Consider the following 16,530-nt stretch of genomic DNA (forward strand, 5'->3'; position numbering starts at 1 on the left):
GCACCCGGCTTGCCAAATCATTTCTATCAGCACTCTCACCATAGCTTCCCTGCTTAGTGGCCTATGGTATTTCCCATGGTCTGACACAGAAACTTCCAATTCTGCCTGATAAGACTGATCCAACCATATTTTTGACATTCCTCTATCACATACCCTGTGTTCTCATTGGGCAGAGAACATCAATACGTATGAGAACCCATACAAATATAATTTGTTATTTTTAAGTTAAAGAAATGGGATATTCTCAATTTATTTATTTTATTTTGAGACACAGTCTCGCTCTGTTGCCAGGCTGGAGTGCAATTGTGCGATCTCGGCTCACTGAAACCTCCGCCTCCCAGGTTTAAGCCATTCTCTTGCCTCAGCCTCCCGAGTAGCTGGGACTATAGGCGCACACCACCACACCCAGCTAATTTTTGTATTTTTAGTAGAGATGGGGTTTCACAGTGTTGGCCAGGATGGTTTCAATCTCTTGACCTTGTGATCCACCCGCCTTGGCCTCCCAAAGTGCTTGGATTACAGGCATGAGCCACTGTGCCCAGCCTATTATTTATTTATTTATTTATTTTCAGACAGAGTCTCACTCTGTTGCCCAGGCTGGAGTGCAATGGCATGATCTTGGCTCACTGCAACCTCTGCCTCCTGGGTTCAAGCCATTCTCCTGGCTCAGCCTCCTGAGTGGCTGGGATTACAGGCACCCACCATTATGCCTGGCTAATTTTTGTATTTTTGTAGAGACGAGGTTTCACCATGTTGGCCAGGCTGGTCTTGAATTCCTAAGCTCAGGTCATCCACCCATCTTGGACTCCCAAAGTGCTGGGATTACAGGCGTGAGCCACCAAGCCTGGTCCATATTCTCAATTTAAATAAAACATATAGTAGTAGTAGAAAGTAAAACTGCAAAGTGAGTCTCACCTATGTCCCTGCAGCTTTCTCCAGTAAGCTCTCTCCTATGAGTTTCCTGGACTGAACCATCCCACATGGGTCCACTAGCCATGCTCAGCTGACTTTAGGCATGGTCCCCTTCCTACGGTGACAGAAAGCCACACCCCCTCTTACACCTCTGTTGTGTGCCCCTCAGAACAGAATGCTGCATGGACCTCTGATTGACAGGTATTTATTAAACACTCTCTCCAACTAAACTTGCCCCCTTTCCTCACCTGGTTCCATCCATCTAGCTCAGGGGTAGAGCTTGGGGACTGCATGATACCCCCAGCTCCATGTCAGAGGGTGTGCGCAGAGCCCAAGCTCCCCTGTGAGGGGCAAAGGACACAGAAGCAGGCATGCAGAGAATGAGGGAAAGAGGAGGGAGTGGGGAGGGAACAGGGCATGTGTGTACATCTCAGCTGTGGACACGAGATCCTGGGAAAAGGCCCAGTGAAAATTTCTAGAGTATAAGTTGGGAGGCTTCAAGATAGCATGAGTTCCTACCCAGGCCCTAGCCCCAGGATCCTTTCTGCTCCCAAAGCATCTACATTATGTATCGGGCCCTGTGGGTAGCCCCAGCCACCTCTCCTCTACCTTGGCCAAGCAGCCACTCCCAGCAGAGCTCCTGGTGGGTCCCAGGTCCCTCTTGCCCCAGTCCCACGGGAAAAGCTCCCTCACCCAGTGGGAACAAGCCGTGATCCACAATGGCCCTTGTCTTTTTCTGAGGAGCCTATGCGTCAAGAAAGCTCGAGACTCTTGCACTCAGTGGGATCTGAAAGTGTTGTAGAGAGAAGGAAAAAGACCAAAAGGAGAGTGGTTTCAGGTTCCAAGCCCCATACCCTGCCTGAATCACTCAGGCAAACTTGGCTTTCATTTGATTAAAAGGGTCTGTGCTTTTAAAAGGAAAAAAAAAAAAGATAACCAAATGACCTAAAAAACCCAGAGTCAAGCCCTGGAGATGAAGCATTCGTATGGAAGTCAGGTTCCGGATTCAGCTCTGGTATAAACTATGATTTGGATCACTTCCCCTGAGTCATTCCCATCCAGCTAGGGCCAGGAAAAATACCTCCCTACTTCCCTTTCAGGCCAGCGGAACCTGCTGTTCTGAGCACAAAGGCATCTGGTTTAAAGCGGACTAGCAAGGATAGGAAGATTCCCTGGGAAAAGGGGAACCAGGTGCCAAGAATTCCCATAGTGACTGTGGGGAGAGAGAGGCCAGTCTGTTCAGAGGCTGGAGACACTTACCTTGACACCGCCATCTGACTTCTTGTTCAATAGGCTTTTGGCAGCTGTGAAAACAAAGAGGAAAATCAAGTCTCCTGCATTGTACCCTCTCCCCAGCCTGAAGTCCAGCAGCCAGATCCAGAAGAGAGTGCTGTGTTTGACAAGGGGGCCAAGGGTCTCCAAAACCCCCAAAAGAGGCACTTCCTAGTAGCCGCTCGGCAAGAAGGGCATCTCAAGTGGCTACAGAGCCCTCAGGGTGGCACCTCAGGATCTCCTCTGCATGGAAGAGGGCATGGACGCGCAGCACTTAGAGGAGAAACCAGGCTCAGTACTAGAGCTGCCTGGGGCACTGGCACTGGGGACTCTGCCTTTGACAATTTCGACCCAGGCCTGGAAGCAGAGTGCCAGGGTGAAAGGATGAGGGCTCCACCCCTAGGTGCCATGGAAGTTCTCTGGATGGCCAAACTGCAAGGATGCAAGACATCTCCTGAGTGTTCTCAAGAAGCAGAGTGTCACAGTTCACACAGGAGACCAGAGGACAGACAGACAGTCACAGACACAGAAACCAGGACCACCTACAGGAGGGTTTTGCCAGGGGGTTGAAGCCTTCACTGGGCAGGTCCTCACCAGGTTCACTGGGTCCTAGCTGCCACCCTTTCCCCAGTGTCCATTTTCTGGACCCATGATCAGGAAGGACTGGGCAGAATAATGAGCTATCAAACAGATTCTAGCCAGGCATGGAGTGACGCTCCAGGCTGATGAGCTCTGTGCCAGAAGGCTGGTGACACCAGCTGGTCACAAAGGCCACAGGAAGGCAGCAGACAGTGGGGAGGAGAGTCTGGGAGGCACAGGGAGAGGGATCCACCTGGCCTGCCTACCCTGGGTTTGTATCTTGGTTCCACCACTTGCCAGTTGTGTGACCTTCAGTGAGTTACTTAACCTCTCTGAGCCTCAATTTATCTATAAAATGGGATAAAGTAGGGTCTACATCACAAGAGTGGTGGGGATCCAGTGAGATTATGCATGAAAAGCACTTAGCAGAGTGCTTGGCAAAGCGTACAGCAAGTACTCAGTGTCTACCATTTGTCACTATTGCTGCCACCCTCCTGCCCTTTGGGTAGTCATTCCTCCCCAAGCTGTGTCCCATCTCTCTCCAGTGAGAATAGGGGTCATTCCATTACAAGAATTCTGACTCCAGAAAAAGGCCTTTGATCTTATCTTGTGGTGATGGGTTTGAAAGTTGCTTTTTAAATGTGTTGACTCCTGTGCCTGACCTCCTACTGACTAAGTGCTTTCCGTTTACCAGCCAGCTCTCAACACAGGGTGCCCATTAGGATCGCCTGGGAGCTTAAAAAAAGCATATACCTACCCCAGCCCCAAAGGTCTGATTTTATCGTCTGGGGTGGGGTCCTGGCATTAGGACTTCTTGCGAGCTCCCAGGTAACAGCTGTACTGTACAGGCAGGGCTGAGAGCCTTCGACAGGGTGATCTTAAACACTGCCATGTTATTTATCATCCCCACTGGAGAGGTGAGGACACTAAGGATGGGAGAGCTGGAGTGACTCGCTCAGGGTGTGGCAGGGCTAGGATCCAAACCCAGGAACAACTGGCTCTGAGGCTTCTGCACTCTGGGGCCTTTCAGACCTGGAGGCCTGCAAGCGCCAGACTTCACAATTTTGAGGGGCGCAGCTCCTCTGTGGGATCTGAAACAGTGCTAGTCCTAGCACTGGGCAGCTCAGGGCAATGCCCAGCACTGTCTCTGAGGGGCCACTGTCGGCTGCAGCCCTCCCAGGGCGTCAGCCTCTCGGCAAGGCTCCCGCTGCCCGGCTCCACGCCCCCAGGCTATTGCCTCCTGAGAGTTGGCAAGCGCCCAGCATGCATGGCTGGTTAGGGGGCTCCATAACAACGATGCGCTCACAGATGCCAAGTTAGGTAGTCTGTCCGGCATGCCCATCTCAGCCCGCAAGCATGGGACTCGCCTCCCTGGTGAGTGGGCCTGGCATGCTGGCCCTCCTGGTGGGGTGGCAGGGGGCCGAGGCAGGCGGTCGGGGAGGACTCATGCCACGTACCTTGCCCGGCCAGGCCGGCGGCGCTCGCGGCAGGCGAGGCGGGGGCGGAGCTCTGCCTGCCAACTGAGGGGATACAGTCTCTCAGTGCACAGAGCCCCGCAAAGCCACGGGGCCGTCAGCAGCGAGCATGCCCCAGCGCGAGGCGCAGCCCAGGCGGCGTGGCCAAGCCAGCCGAGCTGGGGGAGCGGAGCGCCGGGGGCAGGCCGAGGAGGCAGGCGCAGCCAGCCCTGCAGCAGTCTGGGGGCCTGGGAGGACTGTGCTGGGTCAGGGCATAGGGAACACCGCATCTCCACCAGATGGAGAGGGCTGCAGTGCCTGTCCCATGACCCCCTTTGGGGAGGGTCCGGGCGAAGTGCCTGAGCTGGTGAAGTGCCTTGCCCTTCTAGGGTAGCCTAGCCCTAGCTTAAGGCTGTGAGGAAACACCTTCCCTTCTCGTCCTTCCTTCCCTAGAAGCTAAATGAGCCCATGGTGAGAGAGCCGGGGGCGCAGAGCAGCTCTCTCCTCTCCACATCCCACACACTAGAGGGACTGGCACGCAGGGCCCGGGGAGGGTCTGTGGCCCTTGTGCAGCTAAGTTTACTGATGGGCCCTAGCTCCATGGCCCCCAGCCCCTCAGAGACACAGGTCCCTGTCTTAAGGGAGGTAGCTGGGAGAGGCAGCGTTCTCAGCCTATGTGTCACAGTGTGCTGAGGGGAAAACAAATAAGCCCCAAGAAAGAAAACAAAGGCTGCTGAAGCCATACACGCTGGAGGCCCCGATTCACTGTTGGCCAAACTGCTGAAGTCCAGGCTGAGCCACATCCCTTATTTGGGGTCAACTCAAAAAACAGCCCTAGGGAAACACACAGGTGCCCCTCCTTCTTGACTACATCCATAGACACCTCTTTCTGCAGAAGCTTCCGGACAGATTCTGTCCTCACCTGTCCCAGAGTCAGGGCAGAAGAAGCCATCCTGGAATGCTCACAGCATTGTTTGCCTCCTCTGACCCAAGGCAAAGTGAGCTCAAAGGCCAGTCAAGGTCTGGCCAATAAGAACAGAACGCTCTATAGGGATGAATAAAATGCTTTGTCCTAATGCCTGACTTCCTGAAACCAGGATACCAGTTTCCCGAAATGGAGCGGGAGGCTGATGCAGAGGCCAGGGGCCACAAGACAGGGCCCTTGCTATTGACTGGCCGGGCTGAAAGAGCAGCAGCAGCCTGTCTTCACATTTCTTCAATTCAGAGCGGGGAGAGGACAGAGCTTTGCTCTAGGGGCAGCATAGAAATGCCCTTCAGTGTCCTCTGGAAAGGCTTGCAGACCCAGAAAGGAGAAGCTGCGTCATCAGAGGACAAGAAGCACGGTGTGGGACTACAGTTCCAACGCCACCAGAGGCAGCTAGCCATGCTTCCCTGTTTCCATCTGCGAGAGGTGGGTCCGGACCACAGTCTACCTGTGGTGGGTACCCACAACACAAGAGCAAGCCCCAAAGCAGGGTCAGAGGAGAAGGACTGAGGCAGGGCACTGCCCGCCCTGGGCTCACTATCCAGCCCTCCGTGGCTCTCAGGCTACACCATGAAGCCCTAGGCCTCCCTGCCTGCAGCATCCTCACAGCCAAGGCCATTGGGTTACCTGAAGCCAGAGCAGGGAAGCACGTCAGGACGGGCGCTTGGAAGCAGCTCCCACCAAGTGGTGGCTTGGGTTCCCGCACAACCCCATTTCCATAATGCTGCCAAGTGGAAGCAGGGGAGGGAGTCTTGTTATGGGAAGAAGGGTGGTCTTGAACCAAAACAGTGAGGCAAAGGGTTAGAGGGAGGGGGATGGGGGAGATGGCAAGCCGGGCAGAGCCCTCTCTGTCTTCAGTCTTGACATTAATCTTTTCCTTACAAAAAAGCCACTGTGCTTCCCAACTGAAGGCAAACAATAATAGGGGCTGGGGTGAGGATGGGGGCAAGGGGAGAGTGGAGTGTCTTGCATCTTAAAAAGAAATGTCAAGTGTGATTTACAAATTACTGGTTCCACCTCTCCCAATTCTTTATGCAAATTTAAGCAAGTTCCTTTCCCTCTCCTGCTGGTCTTTATTTCTTCACTTTTATAGCTAGTGTAATAGGGAATATTTTAAGCACAAGTCGCTGCAAAAGGTTTAAACATCTGGAATAATTTCTATTAGTCATCTCCACTTGGACAAAATGAAGAGATCATCCCGGCAGGCAAGTGAATGGTGGCAATTTGGCAACTGAGAAGACTCGCTGTCCCTCACCTCTCTTTTCTTCCCCCAGCACATTCTCCAAGACCCTAAACTGGCTAAAATCTTTAAAGTGCTGAGAGTCTTCAGAGAGTTAAATAAGAATCCAGAGAAACAAGGTACACAGCAAGCTGGGCAGGGTACTCCCTGGGGGGGTTCTAGGAGACAGAATTCACAAATGTGAGCCCAGCCCCCTGAATCTCAGGAGCAGGACTCAGCATCAGCAGCCCCTCAAAACAGGATCCTCGCTCGATCTGGTCAAGGTGTGGCCCAGGACACCCAGCAGTGCCCAGGATGGCAAGAGCCTATTCCTGACCCACTCACCTCGGCATAATCAAAGTACACAGCCAGGAAAACATACCTGAGAAGTTCCTGGAGACGAGCATGGTCGTGAGGATGGCACCCTGGGGAAAGAGGAAGGTCTTGTGAATTCACTGGGACCCCAGAAAAGGGTAGGCTGGTCTCAGGCAAAGGCAGGTCCTGGCTAGAGCTAGAAGACATCAGGCCTCTGGGTCCGCCCACCATGCCCCCGAGATACTAAGATATGTATGACTTTCAGAGCCCAGCTCTAGCCAGGAGGGGAGCTTCCTTCTGTGATGGGGCAGGAGCTACACTGGTGCAAGGCATGATGTCAAGGAGGCTGGCAGCCCAGGAGCGACACTCACCTTCAGTTTTCTCCGGGCATTGAACTTGCGCAAACACTCCACAGTCTCCTGACGATGCATCATGGATGCCACCGTGGATCGTTGCTAGAAGCCAAACAGACAGGGCATGAGCCCCAGCCCAGATCCTCTGCACCTGCCACAGTCCTGGTACCAACACCATGCCCAGGACAGGGTCATGCACTCAGCTACCCCAGAGTTGCTCTGAAGATGAAATGAGGTCACAGATGTGAAAATGCTTGTAGAATAAAAGCACTACCCCAAACTCAAGGTTATGTAAGGACAACATGAATGTGAGAAAGCCATCACTGATGCTAGGTGGGGGTGCTGACAGCGTTCTGTTCTTCCTTAGGAAGCAGAGGCTACGGAACAGGAGAGTACCCTGGGGGCTGCAATCCTCATTCAATCACTTCTTAGACAACTATTTACTGAGCACCTACTGCGTTCCAGATGCTCAGCAGTGAGAGCAGGGTTCCTGCTCTCTGCAGAGGACATTCCTTCCTTCCAAGATCCCCTCTCAACACACCCCCAGCAAAGTCCTGAATGAAGCCATGATCCCAGAAGCTAAGGATCATCACCTTGAAGCATCAATTCTTTTCATTTTGGATGGGATTGATTGATTGATTGATTGATTGATTGTGATGGAGTCTCGCCTTGTCGTCCAGGCTGGAGTGCAGTGGCATGATCTTGGCTCACTGCAGCCTCCACCTCCCAAGTTCTCCTGCCTCGGCCTCCTGAGTACTGGGATTACAGGCACATCTCATCATGCCCAGCTAATTTTCGTATTTGCAGAGATGGGGTTGGCCATGTTGGCCAGGCAGGACTCAAACTCCTGACCTCAAGTGATCTGCTCACCTCAGCCTCCCATAGTGCTGGGATTACAGGTGTCAGTCACCGCGCCCAAGCTTTTTTTGATGGAAATTTGTCTTCAATATATTTACTGCTAACTTCCTGGACTCCTTAAACAGAGTCCATGGGATACAGTCTACATTTCCTTGATGACTCAGTTGTCCATACAAGCATCAATTGTTAAGTCATTTCAGAATACAGTGATGTCCTTAGGGGCTCGAGATACACAGGACTGCAGAGGGTAGGGCCTGCAAAAATGACCCCAGTGCAGAATATTTCCCCCATTCTTGGGTGCCCATTTCAGATTGCTCACCCTCTCCCCTTGCTGTTGCTGTCTTCATCAGCCTGACAGAAAAACCAATCCTGGCACCTGCAGCCCGGTGCCCCCAACCCCATGGGGCCTCCTGGTGATCCTTTCCCTTACTCTCTTTCCAGGTCTGGAAACAACTCTCCCCACCTTCTCTACCTTCCCCAAGTCTCTCATTTCACCTCCTCCTCAGTGTAAATTTCTCCAAAAGCAAAATGAGAGGTCATCAGCAAGAACCCCTTTCAGCTCAGACTCCTACCCAGGAGGCAATTTTCACCTGCCTCCACCCTAACAGGAGTCTCAGGGGGATCAGGCCTCATGCCTGGGATGGACCCCTTGCCCTGGGCTCAGGAGCCCCTCTCTCTGCTATCCAAACCTTTGCTTCCTCAATTAGCCAATATCTTCAACTCCTTCCTCTGAACTAGATTCTTCTTTATACATTATAGTTAAGCCTCTCCTTAAACAAAAAAAATTTTTTTTTGAGACAGCATCTCACTCTGTTGCCCAGGCTAGAGTGCAGTGGCACAATCATAACTCACTGCAACCTCCACCTCACTAGGCTCAGGTGATACTCTCATCTCAGCCTCCCAAGTAGCTAAGGCACATGCTACCACACCCAGCTAATTAAAAAATTTTTTTTGTAGAGATGGGGTTTTGCCATGTTGCCCAGGTTGGTCTCAAACTCCTGGGCTCAAGTGATCCACCCTCCTTGGCTTCCCAAAGTGCTGGGACTACACGTATGAGCCACCACTCCTAGCCAACATAATCTTTAAAAAGAAAATTTCTTTTTTAGAGGCAGAGTCTCCCTCTGTCGCCCAGACTGGAGTGAAGTGTCATGATCTCGGCTCACTGCAACCTCTACCTCCTGGGTTCCAGTGATTCTTATGCCTCAGCCTCCCAAGTAGCTGGGATTATAGGTGTGCACCAACATATCCAGGTAATTTTTTATATTTTTAGTAGAGATGGGGTTTCACTATGTTGACTAGGCTGGTCTCGAATTCCTGGCCTCAAGTGATCTGCCTGCCTTGGCCTCCCAAAGTGCTAGGATTACAGGCGTGAGTCTTATATTAAAAGCTCCCCTGGTCCATCTTTCTCTAAGTAGCACCATTTATTTCTCTCTTCACTGCCTAGCTTCCCATTCCCCTCCTTGCCCTCACTCCCTCTTTGTCTCACTGAAAACAGGCTTCCATCTCTCTCACTCCACTGTTTCAGTGAAATGATGAAACAATGGCATCTAACAGTCAGAGCCAGGGGATTCTTCCCCAGCTCAATCAGGGACTCTTCTGCATCTGATTCCCGATGCTCCCTTACTGAGGACCCGTTTCTTAGCTTCTGGGTCTTCTGGAGGGTCTCACTCTCAGTGCCCTTTGCTGGCTCCCCAACTCTCAGTGTCATTAAATGCTGGTGTGTAGTGGCCATCTCTTCTCTACTACAGCAATACAGGCTCACCGTAAGAACTCAACCACCATAGAAACAGCCCCATCTATTTCTACAGCCTCACTACCAACCACACAGAAATGACTACAACCTGAATTTCCAATTTTTAGCTTCTTTTCTAATCTCTAGGACCATATTTCTAACCACCCACTGGATGTGTCTGGCTGGAGGTTGCCAGACACCATACTCAGCAGGCACAAAATTAAAACCATCATCTTGTCTCACAAACAAGCTCCTCCTCTGGTTTTCTTCTGGGTCAGTGAGGGTACAACCCTTCGCTCAGGGACCAACTTGAAACCTGGCCATTCCCACAGATCCCTCTCTCTCTTCTTCACTCCCTCATATCCAACTGGAGAAAATTAAATCCTTTAGGTTCTCTCAAATATCTCTTGAATCTCAACACACTACACATTCCCCCATCCTTACCCTCACCTGAGGCCTCACTTGGTTTTGCTTAGACTATTACAACTATTACAAAAGCCTCCTGAGCTGTCTGTCTCCAGTTCTTTTCTTTTAAAAAATTTCAATTCCCTTTTTTTTTTTTAAGAGGTGGGGTCTGACCATCTTTCCCAGGCTAGAGTATGGTGACTGTTCACAGGTGCAATCACAGCTCACTACAGCCTCAAATTCCTGGGCTTATGATCCTGCTGCCTCAGCCTGCTCAGTAGCTGAGACTACAGGCGTGTGCCACCCATGTCTGGCAATTCATTTCCTATACAACTACCAAAGTGATCTTTCTCAAATGCAAATTTCATGCCTTCTTTAAAACCCTTAAATGGTTCCCTATGTTTTCAGAATAAAATCCAAACTCCTTAGGCAGAAACTTGTATGACAGGGAATCTTTTGCCTCATTCTCTTGCATTCTGATAGTTGCAGCATCATCGACAACCAAACAACTGAACATTCCTTCAACTCACCACAATTTCCCATTACTTCTAACCATGCTAACCTCTGCCTTCAGGTTAATGTTCTGAGGACCTCCTAGTCATTTGCCAAGAACAAGGGCAGAGGTCACCTCCTCCAGACAGCCTTCAGTAACCCCACTACCTGCCAGGAACAGCAGGAGCTCCTGTACTCTCATTAGATTCTTGTACGTACTTGTCACATGGTAGCATCATTGCCTGTTTGAGTGCCTGTCTCCCTAGATGATCTTTGGGGGCAGGGACCATACCTCATTCATCTTTGTATCTCCAGCACCCAGACGGTGACCAGCACCAAAGAGGTATTCAATAAATACAGAATAGACAAATAATGCCTCGTGGTTGTCAAGATACCTAATGCTACCAGTTCCTCTTCTTTGTCTGAAAGTAGGTATTTCAGCTTGATGGAATTGTATATGAAAACAGAGTACATTAACCCACACTGATAGCCTAGGGGACTCTCCTAGGACTTCAGCGCAGAAGCTTTATGCCTGAGCTTTTATTCTTTTAATGATTCAGAGACCCTTCTGTTGCTTTACTGGGCTTTGGTCACCATTCCGTTGGAGTTGAGATCTGAGTAGGAACCCCCAGCTTGGGGATTCACTTTGGGTTCTGCCAGCTGCTTTCGATCACCAGCTACCTGGAGTCTGCAAGGGTCAACCTGAGCCCTCATCCAAAAACAGAACCAATCCCAGCCTGAGTAGGGGAGAGAGGAGTAGTGGCCCACCAGCCGCATCAGCCTCCCAAGTCTCCCTGGTGACATTTACTGACCCTGGGCCTCAACAGTCCTCTGCCCGCCTGCTCAGTTCTTGCTCAGGGCCCAGAATGAATCTCTGCTGGCAAGAAGGAGGGGGTGGTGCCAAGGGCACACGGAGGGCTGACACCCTTGAGCTCCTTGGCCACCAGCAAAGACACTTACGCAGACCCATGGGTGCTTGAGAGCCTGGTCAGCCGTGATGCGCTTCGCTGGGTTTATGGTCAGCATCTGGTTGATCAAGTTCTTGGCTTCAGGAGTTACCGTGTCCCATTCTGGTGATGGGAACTAACGAGCAGGAACAGGGAGAGGAGGAATATGATATTGGTGAGCTTCGCACCCTGAAACATTGGCTCTGTCTTCAACCCAACTCCTGTAATTGGGATAGTCTGTGGTACCTAAAGCTGTGACCAGCAGAGTTGGAGAAGCCCTGGGACTATCCCAGAACCTGTGTCAACTTAAAGACAGGGAAAGAAAGACTGAATAGTCGTGGTTAGTATGCCAGAATATCACATCAGAGCAGGAAGGGGACTCTAACATTCTCTGGTGTAGTCCAGCTCTCTACTTAGGAGAGAACGGGGGCTCAGCAATGTGTCCAAGGTGCCACTGCTGTGGAGGAGTCTCCAGGCTCTCATCCCTGTGTTACACACAAATGAGGCCACTCCATTCTTTGCAAGTAAAGATCAAAGGACTTCAGTAGGCTTCTCAATTTTAGTTACCAAGAAGGCTGTGCAAAAGAAAGTTGCTCCCTGGGACATAGGGTGGCAAGAATTGAGCCCTGTATGCCCATCCCTGGGTCCTCAAAGTCCTCTGCCACTCCCTGTATCATGTGACACACTAAACAAGCGCACTCCCTTGGACAGAGACTGAGGAGCAGGACATCTGCCCTTCCTGGACTGGCTACCCGGCTCTCCGGTCCTTACATCATAGGCTCCAGCCTTGATCTGCTGATACAGCTTGTGCTGATCCTCATCCCAGAAGGGAGGGTAGCCCACCAGGAGGATATACAGGATGACCCCTACGAGACAGAACACACAGGTCACGGGGGTCAGTTGCCTACTTCCCTGAGGAACCAAGAAAAGCCATGCAGGGCTCAGAGCCACCCAGAAAGGCAGGGGCCATACCAGAGTCAGAAGTGGATGCCAGCCAATAATGCTGTGCTACCAGCCCCTCCTGCTATGCCTCACTCCTCACGTCACCAGGTCACATTAGGGATTTCTTTAGGCACAACCCATCCTCTAAGGCATGGGCAAATCCCTCTCCAAGAAGAATACAATGTAATCCCGGAAGTACTCAGGGAGGAGGGTGTGATGGGAACAGCCATCCCAGGGGCACTAGAGCAAACACCGTAATTTCACAAACACCAGGAACGTGTGCGACCCGCAAGGCATAGCGATGCCTCTTTCTTGCCATCATCGGAAGTTGAGGGCCCTTAACAGCGAAAAGCTGGGAGTGTGGAGTGGGCTTACCGCAGGCCCAGATATCCACAGGTTTTCCATAGGGATCTTTCCTCAAGACCTCAGGGGACAAGTAACCTGGGGTGCCAGCAAAACCTGTAGCAGAAGAGAGGGCAGAGGCACACTGAACCCGCTTTCTCTCTCATTAAATCCACACCAGCAATTTTCCCCAAGTCCCTTCTCATTCCTGCTGCTTTTGCTATATAAGCTTTCAGTATGAGGGCAGCAAGAGCTGACAGGCTGGGCTTCTTGCAGTACCTGGAATTTGAATCAGAGGGCAAATCCATATGCCTACCAGGAACTCCAGCTCCTTCTCAGAGGTAGCAAGAAAGCAGTGCTGACAACAGCTAGACTCACTGTACTAAGTCATGAAGGGCCAAGAGAATCTCTGCACCCTCCCACCCTCCACCAGTCTCTGAGGAGGCCAGGACCATTAAGGGTCTGGTTTCCAGTTCTAAAAAAGGAAGGCAGAGGCTGGGCATGGTGGCTCACACCTGTAATCCCAGTACCTTGGGAGGCCAAGGTGGATGGATTGCCTAAGGTCAGGAGTTCTAGACCAGCCTGACCAACATGGTGAAACCCCATCTGTACTTAAAATACAAAAACTAGCTGGGCATGGTGGTGGGAACTACTCAGCTACTCAGGAGGCTGAGGCAGGAGATCACCTGAACCCAGGAGGCGGAAGTTGCAGTGAGCCAAGATCACACTATTACACTCCAGCCCAAGCAACCAACAAGAGCAAAACTTCATTTCAAAAAAAAAAAAAAAACAACAGAGGAAGGCAGATCAGGAAGAGGAGGAAGGGCGGGGGCTGCAAGGGAAGACAGGGTCACCCTTACCAAACCAAGCCTGCTGCTCTCCCTGCACTTCGATGGCCAGGCCAAAATCAGCCAGCTTGACAGCGGCACCCTTGCATTTACTCGCCAGCAGCAGGTTCTCAGGCTGCAGAAGGAACAGAGAGAACCTTGTGAGTACCCACCCTGCAGCCCAGATGGAGCCTAGTTTGGGCCTATGCAGTACCACTATCTGGCACCAGGTGGCGCCAACACTTCATGAGCAGAGGCCAGTGGGGAGACTGGGTAGTACCTTTAGGTCCCGGTGGACGATGTCATGCTGGTGGATGTGGTTAACACTCTCCAGAATCTGATGAATACAGTGGCTAGAAAAGCAGAAGGAAAAGAAATGTCAGTGCAGGGTTAAACTACCTCATCCATATCCACAAGCACACGCTGCAGACTAAGGCATGTGACAAGGGGCCACGGATTTAGAGAATCACTGAACAGCCAGCTGGAAACTTAGACTCTGCACAACATCTTGTTCAATCTATTTAAAGAAGAGGAAATCAAGGCCCAGGCAGATTCGATGGTTTTTCTAGGATCAACTAGAACAGGGGTTCATCTCACCCCCTTTTGACTGGAAAGGTCTAATACAATCAATACATTTCCAAGAGATCAGGAGACAGCCCAGAATCCTGAGGAAGATGAGACCATCCAATACCCGCCTTCTTTCCCTTTCTCCATATAGTAACTGTTCTTGGAGAAGAGGCTTGTGCTGGAAACTTAGGAAGGAGAGTCCAACTAAGCACCTCGGCTACAGTGGGGGTGGGTGCACTCATTTATTTCCTTAAATGTTTATCGAGTGTCTATCAGGCCCTGTGCTTAGGATATGAAGACGGACAAGACCCAGCAGCTGCCCTGTAGCCTGGCACCTAGTAAGGCAGCTAAAACAAGTACACAGATACCTTTCAGAAACAATGTACTTAATGAAAAAAATAATATTAAAATTAAATAAATAAAAGAACGTACTTAAGAGCTTCCAAACAGAGAACTTGAGGAATATTTCTGTTGATTTTGCATAGAGAAAGAAACAAACCCAAAGTTATATTATTTTATTTATTACTATTGCTTTTATTTTTGAGACAGGGTCTCACTCTGTTGCCTGTGTTAGAGTATAATGCTGTGGACATAGATCACTGCAGCCTTGACCTCCTGGGCTCAAGCAATCCTCCCATTTCAGCCTCCTCAGTAGCTGGGACCACAGGCATGCCCCACCATGACCAGCTAAGTTTTCTATTTTTGTACAGACAAGTTCTCACCATGTTGCCCAGGCTGGTCTCAAACTCCTGAGCTCAAGTGAGCCGCCCACCTTGGTCTCTCAGTGTTAGAATTACAGGTGTGAGCCACTGTGCCCAGCCACAGTCACACATGTAAATCAGACTGTCCACACTGCAAACCATCCTGCCATCCCCGTTGTCAAACTCCTGGCAGGGAGTGGGGGCAATCTAGAGCAGTGGTTCTCAACTGGGAATGAATGTGCCCCCCCAGGGGACATTTGGCAACACCTGGAGACATTTCTCGTTGTCACAATTGGAGGAGCGATGCTCCCAGCATTTGGTGGGCAGAGGCCAAGGATGCTTCTAAATGTCTGCCACAATGCACAGGAGAGGCCTCACCACAAGGAAGTATCTGGCCTAAAATGTCAGTAGCACCAGGGCTGAGGAACTTGGCCTACAGCATAGACCCGTCATCAGGCACTACCTGGTATGCTGAGCACGTCTGTAGAGCGCCCTGGTGTGCTGGGCTGGGTAGCCCGGACTTACTATTCCTTTCTCTAAAATCTGATGCTGGGGCTCCCGCGAGAGCCAAGGGGTCCTTCTGGGCCCCTGGGGGCTGAAGCTCAGGCCTCCCCATAGGACACAGCCCAAGAGTGGGCCACAGAGACTTTAAGACTGAGCTATAGAGGCGAGTCTCCACAGAGATGTATAATTAGAACAGAGCCGGGCTAGCAGGGAGCGCCTTCTGGCCAAAAATGGCAAAAGTGCGAAGTGTCCCAGCAGAGCCAGGCCAAGCCCACTGGTACAGTCACCCCCCTCAGGGCCCCCTCCCTACAGCTCTCCCTCCTCCCCGCAGGCTCCCTGAGTCATCACTCCCTCCTCCGTCCCAGAGCCTGGTCCTCCCCTGCTGGCACTGGAATTCGTCTCCCCACTTGAGAATTCTTCCCAAGGCTGAAGCATCTGAAGTTGATCAGCAAACATTGGCCTCTCAGGGTTGAGAAATTCGTGAGGAAGCTGCACTCCCCCACTATCCAGAGACAGCCAGAGCTGCCACATAAGCCAGATAAGCTGCAGGCAGCATGATCAAAACCAGGTTGTAGGGACATCACCCTCTGAGAAAAGCGAGGCTAGGGGAAGAGCCGAGGCAGGAAAGGCAGGCTGAACAGGCACCTGAGAGTGTGGGTAAGGGAGGAACCAGGATTCTAGGATGGGCAGAGGCTGAGGTGTGTGGCTGGGGAATGGTCCTCAAGTTGGAAGAGCCCCAGGGTAAGGCTGGTCACAGTGGTATAAGGACAAGGTAACAGAGGCTGAAAGCTCCCAGGGCTCTTTGGTTGGATTATTAGCCCAGAGCTCTCCACTCCCTCAGGATAGAAACCATGTCTTCTGCACCTCTGGATCATGCTAGGGCCTCAGTGCAGTGGCTTGAGCACACTAGGATTTGTCACAGGAAAGACGAGGGCAGAGGGAGACATTGGGCATGCTGATGAGTACACAGGAGTGCAAAAAAAAAGTATTTCTGGGGTTGTAGGGTAAAGGAGACTTGGAAAAGCTTTGTAAAACATTCATCTGGAAGTACTGGTTTATTTTTTATTTTTTGGCCTGGTGGGGGTACATTGTCTCACTCTGTTACCCAGGCTGGAGTGCAGTGG

At 51.3% G+C, this 16,530-nt stretch overlaps 1 protein-coding gene across 31 annotated transcripts in view; it reads right to left on the reverse strand.

Moving 5' to 3' along the window:
* CAMK2G (calcium/calmodulin dependent protein kinase II gamma) overlaps window positions 1-16,530 on the reverse strand; it is a 62,587-nt gene that overhangs the window by 23,157 nt on the left and 22,900 nt on the right. For 30 of the 31 annotated variants that reach the window (XM_064374325.1, XM_064374320.1, XM_021676339.2 and 27 more), the window contains exons 6-13: window positions 13,915-13,987; window positions 13,668-13,770; window positions 12,841-12,924; window positions 12,295-12,389; window positions 11,537-11,659; window positions 7,108-7,191; window positions 6,804-6,846; window positions 2,173-2,216 (exon numbers count right to left, since the gene is read on the reverse strand). In XM_064374325.1, coding sequence (XP_064230395.1) covers window positions 2,173-2,216; window positions 6,804-6,846; window positions 7,108-7,191; window positions 11,537-11,659; window positions 12,295-12,389; window positions 12,841-12,924; window positions 13,668-13,770; window positions 13,915-13,987 — 649 coding nt within the window. Of the gene's footprint in view, window positions 1-2,172; window positions 2,217-4,220; window positions 4,284-6,803; window positions 6,847-7,107; window positions 7,192-11,536; window positions 11,660-12,294; window positions 12,390-12,840; window positions 12,925-13,667; window positions 13,771-13,914; window positions 13,988-16,530 lie in introns of all 31 variants that reach the window. The other variant, XM_021676343.2, reaches the window with a different exon arrangement.

The sequence above is a fragment of the Aotus nancymaae genome, unplaced genomic scaffold, assembly GCF_030222135.1.
Source record: "Aotus nancymaae isolate 86718 unplaced genomic scaffold, 86718_ANA_hifiasm-v0.15.2.pri h1tg000010l, whole genome shotgun sequence".
Lineage (NCBI taxonomy): Eukaryota > Metazoa > Chordata > Mammalia > Primates > Aotidae > Aotus > Aotus nancymaae.